At 39.3% G+C, this 22238-nt stretch overlaps 1 protein-coding gene across 11 annotated transcripts in view; it reads right to left on the bottom strand.

The window, feature by feature from the left end:
- The window catches only part of NFIX (nuclear factor I X), a 184047-nt gene that overhangs the window by 49555 nt on the left and 112254 nt on the right, over nt 1–22238 (bottom strand). For 10 of the 11 annotated variants that reach the window (XM_039347498.1, XM_039347499.1, XM_039347501.1 and 7 more), the window contains exons 3-4: nt 5402–5464; nt 3283–3357 (exon numbers count right to left, since the gene is read on the bottom strand). In XM_039347498.1, the coding sequence (XP_039203432.1) occupies nt 3283–3357; nt 5402–5464 (138 nt within the window). Of the gene's footprint in view, nt 1–3282; nt 3358–5401; nt 5465–22238 lie in introns of those variants that run through there. The other variant, XR_005557217.1, reaches the window with a different exon arrangement.

The following is a 22238-nucleotide window of genomic DNA, read 5'->3' as shown; positions in this document are numbered from 1 at the left end:
GAGAGAGAGAGAGAGAGAGAGGAAAGAGAGAGAGAAAGAAGGAGAGCGGGGGAAGAGGAGTGGCAGACCAAGGGCAGATAGAGAGGGAGGGAGAGAGAGAGACAGAGAGAGATCCTTTTGACATCTAAAATGAAGATAACACTGCATATATCCTTTTTTACCTTTATTATGGGTGTGTGTGTGTTTGTGTGTTTGTGTGTGTGTGTGTGTGTGTGTGCTTGTGTATGTGTATGTATGTATACATACATATACATACATATACACACACACACACATACACACACACAAACACACACACACACCCCCATAATAAAGGTAAAAAAGGATATATGCAGTGTTATCTTCATTTTAGATATCAAAATGGTTTTGTGGCTCCCAGTGTTTTGTTTTTGGTGGGAAACGGGTCCAAGTGGCTCTTTAAGTGTTTTGGGTTGCCTACCCCTGACCTATACCATCTCCGACAAGTGACTGTCCAGTCTCTTCTTAAAAACCTCCAGTGATGGAACGCACGTGATTTCTGAAGGCAAGCTGTTCCACTGGTTAATTGTCCTCACTGTTAGGAAGTTTCTCCTTAATTCCAGGTTGCTTCTCTCTTTGGTCAATTTCCAACCATTTTTTCTTGTGCCTTCTGGTACTCTGGAGAATAGTTTGATGCCCTCTTTTTTTGTGGCAGCCCCTCAAATACTGGAACACTGCTATCTTGTCACCCCTATTTCTTCTTTTCTTTAGGCTAGCGAAACCTAAGTCCTGCAGCCATTCTTCATATGTTTTAGTCTCCAGGCCTTGTATCATCTTAGTTGCTCTTCTCTGAACTTTTTCCAAGGTCTCAACATCTTTTCTGTAGTATGGTGACCAAAACTGGTTGCAATATTCCAGGTGTGGTCTTACTAGGGTTTTGTAAAGCGGTATTAATACTTTGCATGATCTTGATTCTATGCTTCTGTTTATACAGCCCAGGATTGTATTAGCTTTTTTGGTTGCTGCTGCACATTGCTGGCTCATAGTCAAGTGATCGTCCACTAGGACTCCAAGGTCCCTCTCACAGTTGCTGTTTTTGAGCCAGCTCTCACCTAATCTGTACTTGTACCTTTGATTTTTCCTGCCTAAATGTAAAACTTTGCTTTTCTCCACATTAAAACTCATTTTGTTGGATAGGGCCCATTGTTCCAATTTGTCTAGTTTTGAATCTTGAGCTTGTATTCTGTGGTGTTGGCTATTCCTGCCAGTTTAGTATCATCTGCAAATTTGATGAGTTCCCCTTCTATTCCCTCATCTAAATCATTTATGTAGATATTGAAAAATACTGGGCCTAAGATGGAGCCTTGTGGTACCCCACTGCTTACTTCTCTCCATGTGGATGTAGTACCATTGATGAGGACTACTCCATGTGGATATAGTACCATTGAGTACAGTTTGTCAGCCAACTACAAATCCATCTGGTGGTGATGTTGTCTCTTCCACCTTTTTCTAGCTTACCAAGCAGTAGATTGTGGTCTACATTGTCGAATACCTTACTGAAATCTAAGTATACTATGTCTACAACGTTTCGCTGGTCTACTAATTTGGTCACTTATCAAAGAATGAAATAAGATTGGTTTGGCATGATCTGTTTTTAACAAACCTGTGCTGGCTACCAATTATTATTTTGTTTGCTTCTAGTTGTTTGCAGATCTGTTTTTTGATTATCTTTTCCAGGATCTTCCCAGGTATTAATGTTAGACTGATTGGTCTGTAGTTTCCTGGGTCTGTTTCCCCCCCCCCTTTCTTGAATATGGGAACCACATTAGCCCTTTTCCAATCCTCAGGTACTTCCCCGGTGCACCAGGATTTTTGAAAGATATGGTGCAATGGTTCTGAGATAACATCTGCCAGCTCCTTCAGAACCTTGGGATGTAATCTGTCAGATCCTGGTGATTTATATATAAAATAGGCTTAACATAATTGAACTCCCCAATAGTTCCATCACCACTCCAAACAAACTAATAAACAAGAAACAGGAAAATACAGAGTGTGGAGCCTACTTATGTAAAAGATATGTCCTCTACTGTGCATCATTAACCTATCCATTGTGGCCCTCACAATCTTCAGAAACCCTCATTCAGAAGCAATAGGAAAAGGCTGGATTTTACTTTCTCAGTTATATAAACTCAAGAAAAAACACATACATAAACAAATTAAGAAGTGTTAGAAAGTAAAACAGAGCATGACTTCCAAATATCTAGAGATATCTTCATAAAAAATAGAGTACTTAAATATATCATTTTTGGGCTCTTACTCTGCCATTTCAAATAAGTCAGCAAATATTGGTTTGGAGACTGAATATTTCTTTAAATCAATTAGAGTTAGACCCACCAAATTAGAATTTTAGATGGATCAATTGAAGAATTATGTTCAGTACAGCAAAGATACAATTTCCTGAACTCTTTCTCTGGGTACAAAGCTTTCAGTGTTAAAGTGTTCCTTTTATTTGAGATAACTTTCTTGCAGTTTATTAAGCTTACATCACTCAGCATTCTTTGCTGAGAAAGGCAGTCTACAAACAAATTCTTAGGAACAATTGATATGCTTAAAGGTGGGGTTGATTCGGTTCGTTGCTCCCAGAGCAGGGGTCAGCATGCAGTTGCCATTTGTACTGCAGCATCCACCTCTATTGATTCTACATATCTGAATATCTTGTACCTTTCTGTCAGGAAGTAATTTTAATATTCATGTTAGATCACAGAGAAAAAGAGATCGTTTGATGAAAGAGAAGACTTTGCAAATTTTCCAAGTATCTCTCTTTCAATAAAAATTCACTGTGCGGCTATTCCATCCTTTGCTCCTTAACAGGAGAAAGAATGAAAAAATGCAGGAAAATGACTGTCTAGATGTCCCTCCTACCCCATAAACGTTTTCTCCAAAAGTAACCTGAAAAGAGCCTCCATGTTCACACCAACTCCTTGACAAGTCAGGAAGTTCCTTCTTTGTTCAAAATGTACTATTTATTAATGTACTAAGTGATGGAAGGGAGAGACCAGCAGTAATTCTAAAAGAAATGCTAATGAATTCAGAATTCCTTGCAAGGGGTATGCATTTGGAAGACATCTATCTAAATAGACAGACACACACCGATTTCATTAGAAGCACTTGAGAGCCAGTACAGCCATAATCACAGCTCTCCCTATCTTGTTCTCAGCAATTTTACAACCTGAGAAGATGCCCCAAAGAAGACACGTGCATCTCCAAGTCTCATCACCTTATAATCACCACACCAATCCTGCAGTTTCAGTTGCCTTAACTTACTCTGTGACACTCTCACCAGCTCTGTAACATTCCAAACGCCTGAAGTCACAAAACAGTCCTGGAAAGTCAAATGCCCTGCAAAGAGAAGAAGGCAGACACAGACTGGGTCATGAGTGGTGGTGAACCTTTTAGAGACCGAGTGCCCAAACTGCAACCCAAAACCCACTTATGTATCGCCAGGTGCCGAATGGGCGTGGCCCACTGGGTGAGCATGGCTACGGTGGTCATTGCAGACTGGGTGGGCATGGCCAGGGTGGGTGTGGCCAGCTCAATGTTACTCCTGGGGAGGGATGCCTGTGGGGGCAAGGCAGGGTTGGGGGAGATCCAGGGGGTCTCTGGTGGGTGGGGCAGTGGGCAGGAGGGCATCTTGCTCGGCTGATGGCTTGGGGGGGGAAGGAGGCAGTTACACCCCCTCCCAAATGCTGCCGTCTCACGAAAGCAGGATAAAAACTCCAAAAAGTGACAAGGAAAAAAAAGTTAAAACAGAAGAGTGTCTCACAATGGTTTTCTTCCCTGGAGGGGTGGGGGACATGGGGGGAGGGTCCTGAGCCCCGCAGCTCTTCCGAGGGGTAGAGGAGAGTGGAGAGGGGCTCTTTGTGCCTTCTGCTGCCCGCCTGCACTCTTCTGCCGCAGATGCCATGGCTCCGCTTGCCTGGCAGGGCAGGGGCACGCTCGGGGATGTACATGGGACTGCTGCCTCGCTTGCCGTGCCAGGCCTGGGCTGGGTATGGAGCCTTCTTGCCGCTTCTTCCCTTGCGGACATTGGGAGCACCCATCCCACCTACCGCTCGTCCCCGGGCAGCTGCCACAGTCCAGCACTCTCCAGCCTGTCGCCAGCCAGGTGGGCGCACCGAGCTCGGGCCTCGTGCAGATGGAGGTCGGAGGGGAGCAAGAGCCGCGACTGCCCGGCTCCTCCGCCTGAGGACGTGTGCGGGAAGAGGCGCTGCCCAGCTTGGTAAGCCGTGGTCTGCCCACAGGAGGAGGAGGAGGATGGAGGGCTGGCCGGGGACAGGCGCAGCGCTGCCCATGGGGGGAATTTGACCAGCCCCGGCCTGGAGGGGGGGAGAGGCCGAGGGAGCTTGAAGGGAGGCAGGCGTGGTGCTTGGAGGTAGCCGCTTTCCCCCTCTCCCCCCATGCTCCTACAGACGGGCTGGCTGGGCTTCAGCGTCACCTGGGCAGACCTGGTTGTGCATCTGCACAGTGGTGCTGGTGGGCCCAGCTTTCCTTCCTTCCTTCCTTCCTTCCTTCCTTCCTTCCTTCCTTCCTTCCTTCCTTCCTTCCTTCCTTCCTTCCTTCCTTCCCCCTCCCCTCCTTCTTTCCCCCTTCTCCCTTTCTCCAAAGTCCAAACTTACATGTCCTCCTTCCCCCGCTAGCCTTCTGCAAAGCGCAAACAGACACCGCATCCTACTTGTCTTCTCCAACTCATGCCCACCATCGCTTCCAAAGGCCGTCTGCTCACTCACTCACTCACTTTCTCGCTGCACTCCCATCAAAACCTGCTTTTATAGGTTCCCCTCTCCCTGCCCAGCTTTCACAGCTGTTCCCGTGAGAGTGCTGCTGGATTCGGTTTCCCTGCCCTCTCCAGTTCCCACCAGTCAGGCGCACGTGTGGGGGGAGCGTCCCTCTGGCGTGGGTGTTGACAGAAAGGGCTCTGTGTGTCCTGTCTGGCACATGTGCCATAGGTTCGCCACCACGGGAGTAGAATATGAAAGGCTATAGCAATTGGAGACTGGGAATGGCTTGCATTCTGTGGCTAGATAGAAAGAAATTCTAATTCTATTTTTTGTATCTTTTGTAAGTTGTATCTTAATCTCAGCTTTGAATCCCATTCTTCCTGCTCTTTATCGGTTTTAATTTAAGGCTAGTTCCTGATTTCAAATCTGCATATTTACTCCCACTCTAAGTTTACAAATACTACCTTGCTTGCCCCTACATTTATTTCTCAAGAATTCCATATCAAATTACAAAGATCTGTGACTCCTGATTATTCTCTACTCATCCTCACCTGAGCCCAGAAACAGATATTGGAGGGAAAGGTGGAAAAGGGCTTCAATGAAATTCAAAATGGAATATAAGAATGTTGAGCATGGAATCGAACTTTGAGCAGTGATTCACTCACCATTGGGCAGTGGTTTAATGTCCGCATCTCCTTGCTGGTTTGAATTGTCTGATTGTCCGGATTCTAAAACACAAAGAAAAAAGAACCCTCCATCAATATATTGTTGGAACCAGTGACATCATATCTATGTCCAATGGGTTTTTAATTTTGTATTATTAATAAAAAAAAATTTTAAAAAAATATTGTTGGAACTAAGAATCAGAGGCAAATGGTTGACAAAGTTGGGCCCTGTTTTATGATATCACCTACTTTGCTACTTTTCATACTCAGTGAAAGAGCTGCTCTAAAATTGATAAACTATTTCAGTTTTCCTTCACTTCACTTAGAATCTTAAAGTCATAGAGCTGGAAGGGACCTTGGAGGTCTTCTAGTCCAATTCCCTGCCCATGGCAGGAGACCTTATATCATCCAGGACAAATGATTGTCCAATCTTTTTTAGAAAACCTCCAACGATGATGCAACCACCACTTCAGGAGGCAAGCTGTTCCATTGGTTAATTGCTCTCATTGTCAAAAAGCTCTCCTTAGTTCCAAGTTGGATATCTCTTCAATGAGCTTCCACTCACTGCTTTTGTCCTACCCTCAGGAACTTTAGAGAATAAGTTGACCCCCACCTTTCTATGGCAGCCCCTCATGTACCGGAAGACAGCTATCATGTCACCTCTAGTTCTTTTCCTTAGGCTAGACATACTTAGTTCTCTTAACCGTTCCTTGTAACATTTATCCTACAAATCCCTTATCATATTTGTTGCTCTTCTCTGTGCTCTTTTTTTCTGTGTAATTGTGATCAGAATTGGATACAGTATTCCAGGTTCGCCTCACTAGTGCATGATAAAGTGGTACTTTCACTCCTTGTGATCTTGATGCTATCCCTCTGTTGATGCAGTCTAGGATTATATTGGCTTTTTTGGAAGCTGCACCACACTGCTGGCTCATAACTTAAGCGGTGTTCTATTAGGCTATCTAGATTCCCCTCAAAGCTACTACTGTTGAGTCAGGTACCACGTATTCTTTAACTATACCTTTGACTTTTCCTGCTTCGATGCAGTACCTTACTTTTCTCACCAGTGAACTGCATTTTGTTAGCTAGAGCCCAATATTCAAGTCTGTGAAGATCCTTCTGAATCTTGAGTCTATCCTCCTAAGTGTTAGCAACTTCCCCCAACTTGGTGTAGTCTGCAAATTTGATGAGCTGTCCTTCTATCTCTTCATATAGATCAGAGGTCCCCAACCTTTTGTGCATCATGGAGAGAAATTTTTCCACAGACTGGAGGGTGTATGGTTTTGTGTACTGCCTGGATCCCACAGATGGGGCTTTGTTTGTTTGTGTGGACCAGTTGCTGGCATGCTGTGGCCTGGTACTGGTCCACAGACCGGGGGGTTGAGGACTAGATCATTTATGAAGATGTTGAAGAGCACTGGGCATACTACAGAACCTTGAGGCACCCCACTCCATGCTTCCCTCCATGTGGGTGTCAGCCAACTAAAAATCCCAATTGTGCTGCTACTGTCTATCTCACATTGTTCTATCTTACCAAGAAGTAGGCTGTGGTCTACTTTATCAAGTGCCTTACTGAAGTCTTAAGTATATTATATCCACAGCCTTTCCCTGATCCACTAATTTAGTCACTTTATCAAAGAAGGCAGTAAGGTTTATCTGGCATGATCTGTTTTCAGAAACCCATGCTGGCTTCTGGTAATTACTTTGTTCATTTCTAGATCCTCATAATCTGCTGCTTTATTATATTTTCCAGAATTTTCCTGAGTATTTCCCAAAGAAATAATTTGGAAAACATTTGATTGTCGTTATTAAACACAAATTTTTGACATTCTGTTGTAAAATACAGAGATGTAGTGGATGATTTTTCTTCCATATTTTAGCCCTGCAAGATTACAAAATGGGAGTCAAGAAGGAATACTCTCCCATACACATATATTTACTAGGACATCCCTGGAATTATTGATGTTATTTTTACTTCCATTGAAAATAACAGAAAAGCTTAGTAAATATGCCATTTATTATGTGGCATTTATTATTATATGCCATATGGAATAATACATTTTTGTTCAAACAATCTTGTGTTAAAAGATATAAACAAAATGACTGAACTTTTGCCTGTAATACATATAATATCCTCAAATCCATCTCTTGAAGCAGGCCATTTTACCTGCTTGTCAATCTTGCTCTGCAACTATTTTTGGCCTCTGGGATTGTTCCAGCTTTCATATTATGAGCACACTATATAATCTGTAAGGCTAGTATTAATACTGTGAGCAAATTAGATATTTTGATTTCTTGTGCTGACAGCACCTGAGATTTAAATGAGGCATACAGTATCATGACTTTTTTCTTAGACAAGAGTTAAAACTTTAGAGGAAATAAAATTCTGATTTATGGCAGATTTCACTGGACAAATACAAATCTAGATGCCATATAGCTGAAGGATCAGCTTGTAATCCATTTCAAAGTATAATAGGGTAAACAGAAATATTTTTCTATGACAAATGGATGTAATCCACTAAAGACAATCTTATTAAGATTGAAAACCAAATTATATGTCAAAAAGTCTAAGAATTGAAATCCTGGTTGTTTAATTTGTAACATCAAAAAAGAGAGAATTGCAGACATGGAAATGGGCATTTTAATCTCCTCTGCCTTTCTTAATTAAAAAAGTGTCTCCTCTGTTATCTCTCAAGACTGTTATTTGACACTTGGATAAAAATATATGTGATGCTGCTCAGAGTCACTTCTCGTGAGGTGTGTGGCTATATAAATTTAATAAATATATAAATATTATACCAATGTTGTAGTTCAATATAAAGTAGTAGTCCTTTTAGCTCTTATAACCATAAATAAATCTATAGTATGGGAAATCTTATTCCAAGGTTTGTCAGATGTAGTGACTTAGGAAATAATCTGAATGTCCCATCAAACAGTAATGGGTACACTGCATATTTTCCATTGTGCCAAGTCCCAGGTTCTTCCTGCAATGTTGGAAAGTTTTGTGTAACTGGAAGATATGCAGTGCATGCTAAATAGCAGGGAAAATAAGCTGAACTTATTAATTAATTAAAAGAAATTTAATTAATTAATAAATTAATTAAAAGAAGGAAGAGATGTTGATTACTTCCTTCCTCCACAATTGAAGTCAGGATAAAAAGCAGGAAGAGGATTTTAATTATTGTACTGAAATAAGGCAAAATGTTATACTCCAATCCTATACGTACTTCCATTAAAATTACTGGAACTTATTTCTATATAGATGCATATAAGATACAGTAGACTTCATTCTACTCAAAGTGCAGTGTAATAATTATATATGCTGTCTTTGGTATTTGAAACAAATAATAAATCTTCCTAGTGCTATCAGATCAGAGATGTAAGTATCCAGATGGTTGATAGATGGAAGCAAGAGCTAATATTTCTGTATCTTTGTTATCACCTACTGGTCATCTAGATTTTCAGAACCCTATCTGATATCCTACCACGTTCTCCAAGTCCACATGTAGAACTGGGTAAATAACTGAATCTTACTTACTTCCTTATCCACAATATTGGCTTGTTCAGGTATCTAAGGCAAGCAGCACATGGTATTTAGAATTCTGTCCTTGTCAAATGTGAACAACCAGGCCCATACATGCAGAGTTTGAGCTAACTACTTTATTATGTTCTGACCAGTCTGGTAGCCTATTCTTGAGAACAATTAGATAAGGCTCCAAGGAACTTCATATAGGTTGAACCTAGCACTTTTGTAGTTACCTGGTGACTCCAGGCTAGCTTTGTGCTTGATTCTCTCCTCCCTGCCAGGCTGGGTGCTTCCCAACAGTCCTCCAACAGATGTGAACATCTGAGAATTTAGGAGATAGAGATGGTGGTGGGATAGAGAACTGGCACCATATCTCCCAGCATCTTTGGTTTGAAGCAGTCACTTCATTTGCCTAATGGCTTTTTTAAAATCATGATTTTGTGAGTAAGCCACAACACCTGGGCATAAAACCAGCCTTTATGTGATGGCAGAAAACTGATTCCTTTAATAGCAGGCCTGCATGAATCAAGTAAAAGGGAGGAGGAGAAAATCCAATTTAAAGAACAATTTGGTTTATGCTACCTTTTCTTCCTTTTCATACTATCTGAGCAGTTTGTTCTCTTTGTTCTCTGATTCTCCCCACAATCCCAGCCAGGTTCATATATAAGTTTGGCTAGGAGAAAATCTTGAGTTGTCACAATCCATAAGCAATGAACAGTTCCTAACATCAACTAGTCAGTTTTACACACATTCTTCTGCCTCCGTACCCACTTCACATGTATCTGGAATTCATTTAATATGAAGGCAGCCATTTCATAAAACAGAGATGATTTGGATTCAAGATAGCTTGAAGAAAATGTTAATGTTTTATTCTACAAAATGATGGCAGACAGATGAATGGTGTATATCCCCTCTAATTGCAGACGAAAAGGGATTACTTCTGTGTTCTCAGAATAATCACCTACAAATATGGAAGCAACTCCATTATTTCCTCCAGCTTCCTTTGCTACTTTTGCCACACTGAAGTGATTCTGCACTCATAAGTGTCATTTGGCAGCTTTTTCTTTAGTTGCATAAAGTTGCATAAAGTTCCTCAAGACCATATTATGGCTTAAATATGGCTCTTCCTGAAGTATTATCATCTAATAACTCTCAGACCTGAAAAGATTTTGAACATTGAACAGTGCTTGTCCAACCCGATGTCCCTCTGCTGAAATATCCTTCAAGGACATTAATGTGTTAAATTTGGAAGACAAGTGCTTGACTATAATAAATATGTGTGTGCCTATGTCTAAACTATGTCTAGTCCAGTGGTTCTCAACCTGTAGGTCGGGACCCCATTTGGGGTCAAATGACCATTTCACGGGGGTCACCAAACCATGCTGTCCGCCATTTTTTTCCCTTTTCCCTAGCTGTCCTACTCCCTCTTATTGGTGGCCACACCCACTTGGGGGTCACCACAACATGGGGAACTGTATTATGGGGTCACGGCATTAGAAAGGTTGAGAATCACTGGTCTAGTCTAATGAAGAAAAGGACAAGGAGCGACATGATAGCAGTCTTCCAATATCTAAGGGGTTGTCACGAAGAAGAGGGAGTCAACCGATTCTCCAAAGCACTGAGGGTAAGACAAGAAGTAACGGAAACTTATCAAAGAGAGATTCAGCCTAGAACTAAGGAGAAATGTCCTGACAATAAGAACAATTAATCAGCATAACTTCTGTGTTACATGGATAAATATTACCAAGCAACCTTTTATGATTCTGTAAGCATCACAAAGTTTAAGAAATGCTTTGAGTACTATATATATATATATGGTATATATTTATACTATATATAAAAATGGTACACAGGATTGGAAAGATTGGAAAGAATTTTCTGATAAAGACAGCATTCTAACAATGACTTTGCACAACTCTATACACGTGCATACTCAAAATATTGTGTACAAGATTAGGTTGTATCACTGAAAAGATGCCAGAAAAATAACCAAAATAATTAACAGGATGGAGCAATTACAGATAGTCCTCAACTTACATCCATTTCTTTAATGATGGTTCAAAGTTATGATGGGCTTGCTTTATGACCTGTACTTGCAGTTATAACCATCGTACCACCCTCATGGTCAAGTGATCAGTTTAGTTGCTTGGTAACCAGCTTGCATTTGACTAGTTGCAGCATCCTGTGGTCACATGATCATGACTGACTACTATTTTTGTCAAATAGTTTCTGGCAAAAAACATTCATTTGAAAAACTGAAATTGCTTAATGACCATGTGATTTTCTTAACAAGTATGTGATTAGGTTGATGACCACAGTGATTTGCTTTGCATCCACATTATAAATAGTTACAAAATTGTTATCACAAGTTGAGGACTACCTACACTTTATGAGGAAAAGTTTTAAGATTTGGGACTTCTTATCCCAAATAACAGAAAAGATCTCTATGTGTATTAAGTAGTAGGGGGATGTAACAGAGGTCCATAGTGTTCTGCATGATATGGGGAAAGTAGGGAGTCAGAACTTATTAGTCCATAACACTAGAAGCCATGAGATTCATGTAAACTTGATATTGGGATATTTAGATGAGATCAAATAAAACATTTATAGAGCAAAGTGAAACTATAACATATATTAGTAAAATGTATCACTTTTATAGCTTTAAAATGGATTTGCAGATGAATGGAGGGATATGGCTAATGGTAGCCACTAATTATCATAACTATATATTATGTCCTTTATCAGTAGTTTTAAATAGAGGTACTGATTTGCCTGGAATATTTGTATACATGTCCTTTTTGGGGTTCAGCAATGATTGCTTATATTTTTAAAGTAGGAAAAATAATTTGAAGATGCTTATGTAATGTATCAGATAAGGGACTGATATTCAGAAACAGGCAACATATTCAAAATCATCTAATATAAATCCTTGTTAGACATAAAATATTATAAAATATTGCTTATATAGTTTTTATAAGCAATATTTTATAATATTTTATGTCTAACAAGGATTCTAATCAATGAAAACTAAGGTTATCTTAGAAAAATGAATTCAAAATCAGGATGTGTGGATTCGTTTCCCTAATTCTTTTTATACTTGCTAGGGTTTCCAGCTTCCTGTCATATCTACTTGGAGAAAAACAGAATTTTGGCACATGGCACTTCTCCTGCCAAAACCCCTCTTCTACATAATCCCTTGAAGGAATTCTATGCTAAAGAATAGAAAGAGAGTCTATACTAAATTCGTAGAATTTAGTATGGAATCACTTCTTCTGCTAATTGGAAGATTAAGTCTCTTGCTTAATAAAAAATGTATTTTTCTAAAAGTGGAATGTTAAAATACAGGTCATATTTCAATACAAATGAAGGATAAGACTCATAGAGGCCCTTGGCAGAGTCTGTGAAATATGTTCTATACAAGACTTAACGGAACTGAGTCTCCTGGATAAAAATTAAAAATGCCTTATTGGGACTGTCAAAATCCAGGTAACCACTAGATGGTAGCAAAGAGTCAGAGACAACTTGTGACTCTTTCCTATTATTTAGTAGTTTTCTGGATTTCTGCAACCCAGGTATGGTAGTCCTAATAAAAACATTAATTTCCACAAATCCCTTAGAAGGAAAAGAACATCTGAAATAAAATGCCAGAAGGCATTTTGATTGGTTGGCTATCATAAATGTTTCAGCCCTATTCAGCTTTAGGATCACCTGCCTCATGGTCCTTGTCCTAACCTAGTGTAGGTCACTTGCTGCAGAACTCAGGTTAGCTACATCAACAGTGCCATAGAAGGTTGCCTTTATCAGCGTCAAAGAAAAGCAGAAAGAAGAAAGGAAATATGCCTCCTGCTCTGCAACAGCTGGGGAAGCATGAGGAAATATTTCAGACTTAGTTCTTCCCCTACCCCCCTCCTTCTCTTTTTCCTTCTTTTCCACAGTTGGCTAAGGCATACTGTTCCCTTCCGGCCTTGCAACTGTTGGCAGCCATTTTAAAACTTGGCAGCCATTTTAGTGCTGGCGGCTAAGTGCGCTCCCACAATGCCGGCAGCAAGCAACTGACACACGGACAGAGGAGTATGGTATTGCTTAGCCCAGGGATAGATGGAAGATAAATTCTTAAGCACCGTGAATGAGAGAAGCTTGCTTCAGAATTAATATATCATCACTTTTGTTTTTCTTTCTAGTTTAAAAATGCTGCCAGCTTGATAGCCATCTGAAGGAGACAGATAGAAAAAAATGGGCAAAATGCACTTCAGAGAACCCTGCTGCATTTGGTCAGATTCATGCATCATAACTTCTTGCATTAATGCTAAAGAATAATCTAAAAGCAACATCAATAAATAGCAAAGAAGAAATGTGCTGGTCAATCAATTGCTTCTCTATGAGGCATCTCAAGGCAGGATGGCAAAGGCATTGCTCTTAGTGGGAACAGTGAGACAGAAAGTTCTGCATAGGACTTGGAGAAGGACACAAGGAAATAATTCTTTCAGACACCAAGGCATTTAATGATCTTTAAGGTGATGAACAGTATTCAGAATTAAACTCAGGAACAACCAGTCAGCAGCATGTCACCTTAAGGTTAGTTTAATGTGGTCCTAGAGATTATTGAAACCGAGCTGGTTCTAGCTATGCTTGTGTTGCAGGATAGATATCAGTCACAACAGGGACACAGTGGCCCTCTCAGAGCTGGTATTAATCTATGTTCCAGTTACAAACTTGCAGTGCAGTCTCATTTTAATAAGCTGTTCATCTGATTTGGTTGACTGACACTCTTCCAATCAACATCTCCTTAGCTAAATGGATTTTTTTTTGTATTCATCCAAAAGTTCTGGTCTTCACCCAGCCTATTGTTGACTCTGCACAGCAAAGGACTAAAAAGGTTTTTTGGACCGTGAGGAAAGTACAAGTAATATAGAATTGAGCTTCCTATGCATCCTGATGGTCCCAAATTTCAAATCCTCAAAGAACATCTCTTAGTAGCCTTTTATAAACAATAAACTACAATACAAACTAGATCATGAGAACTGATGATTAACACTGATAATGTTACCTAGTTTGAGCAATGAAACTTCTGCAAGAAAGCAACTAAGCTCAGAGAGCATGAAGGCCTCCTCATGAAGGCAGATTTCTTGAATGGAATTTTTGTCCAGAGCCAGTATATTGAAAATCAGCTTAATTTAAAAAAAAACCTAAGTATGTTCAACTAGAATATTCATACAGATGAAGACTAGAAATTAACTGACAGCTATTTAGTTCAAATGTGAATGAAAGCAGCAGACTCCATCCAGCCATTGCTATGTTGATAACACAATCTACTGAGACAGGATTTATATCACTTCAAATAGTGACCACGCAGTACTAAAAAACACAACTAGGAAGAGAGGGTACCGTAAGACATCAAAATAATATGTCCAAACTACTGCAATGTTACATGAATTTACTATTTAATATAAATAAAATAAAATGCTTAGAAGATTAAAGAAATGTCCAAAGCAAAAAAAAAAGTTTCCTTTTTCTCAGTATTTTGATGGCCATTAGGTAGATTGCTGGAACCTAGGAACAAGTTTCCAAATTAGGGATGGGCTGTGTATGCAATTCTTATAATTCTATAAGAAAAGGGGTCTGCAAAAGCAATGTCTTTTAAAATGAAATATTAAATTCAGGCAGTAGTCTAAAATAGAATCGAGCAGGTTTTTCAGAAATACCCTGGGTATTTTTCAAGTAATACTGTGACTATGATATACATACATATATATATATATATATATATATATGTCTTTGGTTATTCGAGTTTTCTCCCGCGTAAAATTGGAAGTGTCTTGCCGACGTTTCGACGAAGTCCTATTCGTCATCTTCAGGCTGGTGTTTTCAGCTTCGTGCTTCGAGGAGCAACGTGTGGTCTTAGCTGTTTCTTTCTTTTAACTGCCAGTGGGGGTATGAACTGATTGGGTGGGAGCTTGGCTGTGTTCTGATTGGGTGGAGGTGTGTTCTGATTGGTTAGGGGCTTGGCTGTGCTCTGATTGGATGGGAGGTTTGGCTGTGCTCTGATTGGATGGGGAGTGTTCTGTTTGGGTGGGGGCTTTGTTGTGCTCAGGTTAGTCTGAGTTGCAGGGGGATTTAAGATGGTGGGCTGCCTTGCATTTTTTGGCTTCGCGTTCGTGGTCGTGCCTCATCTTCATGGTGGGTGTCAGTTTGCTTCATGTATGGATTGGAAGGGTTTAAAGTGGCTAATGATGCAGTTGTGGTTTGGCTTCTGGTTTGTGGTCATGCCTTATCATCGGTGTGGCTTTGGGTTTGCTTTTTGCGTGGATGTGTGGTGGTGACATCCTGTGTGGTTTTTATGAGTGTGGGTCTGGTGTCATTCTTTGTGTTAGGGAGTCGTTTGTCAATAAGGGCGGGTTTCCAAATGGCTGGTAGGCGGGAGGTATCATCTCATTTGTTCATGCTGTGTGGGTGTTTTTCTATCTCGATGGCTTCTCTGATTATTCTGTTATTAAAATGTTCAGTTTTGGCGATAGTTCTGGTATTTTTAAAGTCAATTTCATGTCCTGTGGCTTTAAGGTGTTGGACCAGGGAAGATGTTGGTTCCTCTTTTTTGACTGAGTTCTTATGTTCTTCAATGCGTGCACTTATTCTTCTGTTGGTTTGTCCGATGTATGTGTTGGGACAAGCGGTGCATGGGATTTCATATACTCCTTGATTTTCTAACTCAATTTTGTCTTTGGGGTTTCTTAGGATGGTGGATATTTTTCTGTTTGTGCAGAATGCTGTTTTGATGTTGTGTTTATGGAGGATCTTGCTGATTCTGTCTGTGGTGCCTTTTATGTATGGGAGGAGGGCTTTGCTGTTTTCTTGTTCTTTGTCTTGGATTTTAGTGGGGGGGTTTTTTTGGATTAGGTTTGTAATCTTATTTTTTTGGAATCCATTGGATGTTAGTACATTGGTGAGAGTGTGTAGTTCGGTTTTTAGATGTTGTTTGTCAGCTAAGCGTTTTGTTCATACATGAAGCAAACTGACACCCACCATGAAGATGAGGCACGACCACGAACGCGAAGCCAAAAAATGCAAGGCAGCCCACCATCTTAAACCCCCCTGCAACTCAGACTAACCTGAGCACAACAAAGCCCTCACCCAAACAGAACACTCCCCCATCCAATCAGAGCACAGCCAACCCCCCCATCCAATCAGAGCACAGCCAACCCCCCATCCAATCAGAGCACAGCCAAGCCCCTAACCAATCAGAACATACCTCCACCCAATCAGAACACAGCCAAGCTCCCACCCAATCAGTTCATACCCCCACTGGCAGTTAAAAGGAAGAAACAGCTAAGACCACACATTGCTCCTCGAAGCACGAAGCTGAAAACACAAGCCTGAAGATGACAAATAGGACTTCATCAAAACGTCACCAAGACACTTCCAATTTTACGAGGGAGAAAACCTGAATAACCAAAGACCTACATACAAACACCCGCAAAAACCTCAGAAAACAAATATATATATATATATATATATATATATATATATATATATATATATATATATATATATATGTATATATATATATGTATGTATGTATGTATGTATGTATGTATGTATGTATGTATATGTATATGTATGTATGTATGTAGTTTGACAACGGCTTAACAATATTATATTCCAATTCAGGGTTTCTCATTGAGAGGGAATTGAAAAACATTTGCCACTTCTTTGGTCAAAATCCCCATAAAATTATATTTAGTCCAGAAATGCCCATAAGGACTATATTAGGATTACTGTCTTGGAATGACCAGACAAACTATTCTTTTTCAGGTACAAAATACACCATCAACATCATCATAAAACTCAGAGTCCCCATAACCTTTGTGGGTTTCTACAATTCAAAGTCTTCTATCTGTACTCCACTTTGCCCCCAATCTAACATGAAAGAAGACAAATCACTTTGCCTTTGTTGGTTTATCTGGCAATTGGGTTGTTGTTTGTGCATGTACATGTGTGTGTGTGCATGTATATGAATGTACATGCCATGACTTCCTCAAACTGGTTTAAGAGTCTTTTCCCCAAAGCTGTGATCTCCTAGCCTCAGAGGTGCTTTTATCTAACAAAATAAAGCCTTATCAGGAGGCAGCAGCTGAACAAACAACAAACCCATTGCCCCTGCAGAAGAAACACTTTGCTGAGCTCTTTATCTATCCCTCACAGGCCTGGTAAATCTCCTCTGCCCAAGCAATAGGCAGGGAAGGAGAAAGGGGCAATCTCACCCAGTCCACAGGCAGTTGCCCCTTCTTCAATATCATTACAGAAAGATATAGAAAAGTGGTCATGGTTGCCATTTTAGGCAAAGGTTACTATCTGGGGACTCTTCGTTTAAACCACAAAAGTACACACATGCACTATATTGTGCTTCATGTTTGATTTTCAACAAGATGCACTTCCAAAAACTGAAGAAAAAAAGTTAACTGAGTGTACTGAAAGAGACTGAAGTCAGTGAGTGAGAATCAGCCTAGAAATCCTCTTCAGGCTATTTTAGAACTACATCCTTGAACTTCAGGCATAGTTTGATTCATGACTGTTGGATAATCAGTATCCCTTTGCAGTAAAATAGAGAAAAGAAAGAAAAGAAAAGAAAAGAAAAGAAAGAAGGAAGGAAGGAAGGAAGGAAGGAAGGAAGGAAGGAAGGAAAGATAAAACATCTCCTTTAAAATAGAAGGCAAGGCTGAAGTCAAATATTTCATTTTCATTTTCCAAAGCTATTGCTGAAATTGAAGGCTCAGCAACTATGTCTAATAGGTGGTGTGTTTTTTTTTTAGGGTACTACATTTCCTTTGCCTGTGTTATTGCTTTTTGATTCACATCTGGCACTGAATGCACAACAGTCAAATGGTGAAGTTATCTCAAAGTGTACAACTGGCTGATAATGGATAAAGGAGGGAAGGAATTGGAGTAAATGGGGCAGATGACATGACCCTGATCTGGCAGCAACTTAAATGGGAGAAATAATCTTTAGGCTACAACCAGGAAATTCTCTTGAAGAGGAGTGGGAAGAACAAGCATAAGATTGTTTTCTTCTTCTGCAAGTTGCTCTTTTAAGCACAAGGTCCTGACATTCTTCTATATGACATCATTTCAGGTATTATATTCCCCCTTCAACTTTCTCCAGACTAAACATTTCTTTAGTCTCAAAAGTTACTTTGATAATTTGCACTTCTATTCTGTGTTCTTGTTCCATTTTGTCTGAATGTATCCTAATGTAGTGCCAACAACTAAACAATACTTGAAATGAGATTTGACTAACACAGAATAAAATGAAACAATTATTTCTCATAATTTGGAAACTATACTTTTCTGGATGCAATTTGAAACCTAAAATTACATTTACCTTTTTTTTTGAAGCTCCTTCATATAACTGACTTGTACTTGGATTGCATTGAATGAATATTTGAAGAACTTTTTTGATGAGTAACATCATCAAACAAGATATCCCCTATCTTAACTTTTGATTTTGTTTCCTCAGTGAAGAGCCTTAATTTTGGTGTTAAATTTCATTCAATAAGTTTGGTTAACTTATCAACACAGTTTTAAATTTTAATTTTTCTATGAAACTAATTGTTCTATCCAATTTTATGTAATTTACACATTTGATAACCATCCCTACCTCCTCTTCCTACAAGTCATTAACAAAAATCTTGAGGAATATAGAACTCAGAACTGAAACTTGTGGTGTCCCATCTAATACTGCATTCTAATTTGATTATGAATAACTGATGAGTTTCTCTGATTATAATTTTAAAACCAGATATGAATACATTTAATTTTCATGCCATCCATCCTACACTTTATTAGGTCATTAATCAACATACGATAGGGCACTGTGTTAGATGTTTTACTGAAGTAAAGCTATAGTATTCCCATAATTTATTTAAAAAGTTACTCTATCAAAAATGAGATTGAAGAGCTTCCGCCGGGGAGCGACGTTGATGGTGGCTACCTTGTAGCCGTCCTCCTGGGACGGCATTAGATCCGCGGTGTGCAGCAAAAATCAGCTGGCCCGCGGCTCGGAAATCCCCTTCCCGGGTGAAGGGAAGGGGCAGAGATTGCAAGAATAGAGGTAGAACCTCTTAGCCCCCTCTGGATTTTTCTTTTGAGGGGACAGAAAGAGCGTTCCCTCGGAGTTCCTGCTTTCTCCGCCTCCCAGCTGTTTTTGCCTCTTCGGAGACAAAAGGAAATGCCGCTACCAGCTCCGCGCTTAAAGTGTTCTGGTGAGTAATTTTTAAAGCGGACAGAGCAGTTTAAAGGATTTTTTTTTAGTTTAGTATTTTATTTTAAATTTTTCTTTTTAGTTGACTCTGATTCTTTTGTTTCTTTTTTGCTGGTACAGAAAGTGAAAGTAAGATGGCGTTTTGAAAGTACTTTGTTCTTTGTTCTTTTGTTCTTTATTTTTTTTTCTCTCCCTGGAAAGACAATATGGACTTAAATGAATATATTTACTGCTTCTAATTTTCTTCTTTATCTTTTGATTGTGTTTTGGATACTTTTCTTGGCTTTTTTTAAACTTTAAGAATTTTAGTATTTTTTTTCCTTTTTTTGTCTCCTCTTTCCTTTTAAGAGGAAAGAGAGAGAGAAGAACACTTTGAAAAATGGCTTCAAAGAGGCAACCGGCCTCTATACTTTCTAAGGTGGTTTCCTCTCCTACAACTTTAACTGTACAACAACAACTTAAACCTACACCATCAGTATTGCTTCCACCCTCTCCTCCTTTGCCAGGTTCATCTGCACAAGAGATTAAAGATATAATGGGAAATGCTGTATCCCAAATTAGAGATGAAATGAAGCAACTTCTTGAACAGAGTAAATCTGAAAGCAGAGAGGAAATGAAAGACCTTCTTAAACAGATTAAACAGATTAAATCTGAAACTAAGGAGGAGATGAGAGACCTCCTTAAGCAGAATAAAACTGAAAGTAAAGAGGAGATGAAGCAGCTGTTAGAAGATAATAACACCATCTTGAGACAAGACATAGTAACAGCTTTGTCAGGCCTGGCTTCAGTGGTCGTGAAATTGGATTCCAGAGTGGAGGAGGTCGCTGATAAAGTTGATTTTATTGAAGATAAATTTCAGGATATGGAAAGAAAGGTGGAAACCTCACAAGAGGATATTCTCATGTCCCAGTACAGGGAAATGGAGTATGCCTTGAGAATCAGGGGCTTGAAAGAAGATTTGAATCAAGACCTGACACAGATGGTGCTTAATGATCTAGCTCTTGTTTTAAATATGGATAAAGATGAATTACGCAGAGAAGTGGAAAAAGTCTATAGAGTCAATTCTTGGATTGCAAAACAAAAGAATTTGCCAAGAGATGTGGTGATCTATTTTTCTAAGAGGTCTCTGCATAATGAAATCTTACAAGCTTATTACAATAAGAGATTTCAGATTGCCGCCCAAGATGTCATTATTTTAAAGGAAATTCCATCCAAAATTTTAAGAAACAGGAAAGACTTTGCTTTTTTAGCTAATGAACTCAAAGCAAGATCGATGTCATTCAGATGGGAGATTCCTATGGGTATTGTTTTGAGCCATGCGGGGATGCGTTATAGGCTTAATACGGTTGCCAAAGCTAAGGAGTTTTATAATACGGTCCTGGGAGCAGGCTCATCTTTACCTATGATTCAGAAATCTTTGGGTGGCAAAGAGGTGGAACAGCAATCTGGAGGGCTAGGTTTGATTCCTGCTGGGAAGTCACAAGTGGAATGGCAACGTCAAACAGAGGTTAAAGAGCAAAGGATGACCCGTGCAGCACATAGACGTAAAGAGAAGGAACAACAGAAGAAAGAAGTTAAAGAATCTACTTATGAAAGTGCTTCATTGCCGGTGGGAGGAGCAAGACCCAAGAGTTCTGCAACACATTCATCAATGGCAGACCTTCAGGCAGTCTTCCCCAGGCTCCTGGTCAAGGGAGATGGCAAAGTTCCTGACCTGGAATGTTAACGGCCTTAACTCCCCTCAGAAAAGAAAGAAAATCTTTCACTACTTAAAACAACATAACAATGATATTATCTGCCTGCAAGAAACTCATATTTTACTTAAAGATCAAAAATATTTAGTTAATGGTCGTTTGGGCTCACACTTTGTATCTCCTGCCCCTGGGAAAAAAGGGGGAGTGGTTATTTATGTTAAGCAAAATTTACCAGTTTGTCTGGTAGAATCAGATCCCCAAGGAAGATATGTAATGGTTGAACTTGGTTTATATGGTAAGAAAATACTTCTTGTGGGACTGTATGCACCAAACCAGCAACAAGAACAATTTTATAAACTGTTACATCAGAAAATAATTTCGCTGGACTATAGATCCGTTATATTAATGGGGGACTGGAATGGTGTTTTGGATACACAAAGGGACAAAAAAGGCTCTTCTACCCTTTTTAAACAGGCTAAATTACCTAAAGCTTTTTTTGATCTGAAAGAGGACTGGGAATTGAGAGACTATTGGCGTGAACGTAATCAAGATAGACATCAATCTCTTTCAAGAATTGATTTTTTTTATTACAATTGACTTATATAATAGGGTAAAGAACGTAAAAAATTTTCCTAGGACATTGACGGATCATAGTCCGGTTTGGATGGAGTTGATTCATGAAAAAGAGGAGAGGAGATCCTGGAGGGTGAATGAGAACTTATTTAGACAAGAAAAGAATGTTCAAAAGTTAAAGGACTGTTTAAAAGGATTATTTTGTTTTGAATATGCATAAGGGGACATCAACATCAATGGTATGGGATGCAGGTAAAGCTTTTATGCGTGGAATTCTGATAAAAATGAACAATGTTCATAGACAAAAGCAGATTCAGAAGCGTAAGGAATTGGAAGAGGAGATTAAATTAAAAGAAAAGTTTTTGATTTTAAATCCTTCAGATGAAAAGATTAAGGAATCTATAAAGCTTTTAAGAGCACAATTTAATATGCTGATGGCTGACCAATCTGCAACTAATCTTTTGTTTATGAAACAAAATACATTTTGTAATGCCAATAAACCAGGGAGATGGTTGGCTTATCAATTAAGAAAGAAACAGAGACAGAGAATAATAGATAAAATAAATTATAATGGTAAATTAGTGTATCAGAAGGAACTGATTAAGAAATCTTTTTTAGACTACTATCAAAAATTATATAAGACTACTAATGTACAAATTTCAGACATAAATAAATATTTAAGTGAGGCTAACTTTCCTAAATTGACAGAAGATCAGAAGCAAGAAATTAATGGTCCAATTACCAATGAGGAGATTGTGACGGTTATTAAGCAATTAAAATTAGGTAAAG

This window comes from Crotalus tigris, unplaced genomic scaffold, assembly GCF_016545835.1.
Source record: "Crotalus tigris isolate CLP2741 ecotype Arizona unplaced genomic scaffold, ASM1654583v1 scf7180000018084.670488, whole genome shotgun sequence".
NCBI classification, from domain to species: Eukaryota; Metazoa; Chordata; class Lepidosauria; order Squamata; family Viperidae; genus Crotalus; species Crotalus tigris.
This window is presented reverse-complemented; position numbering and strand designations above follow the sequence as displayed.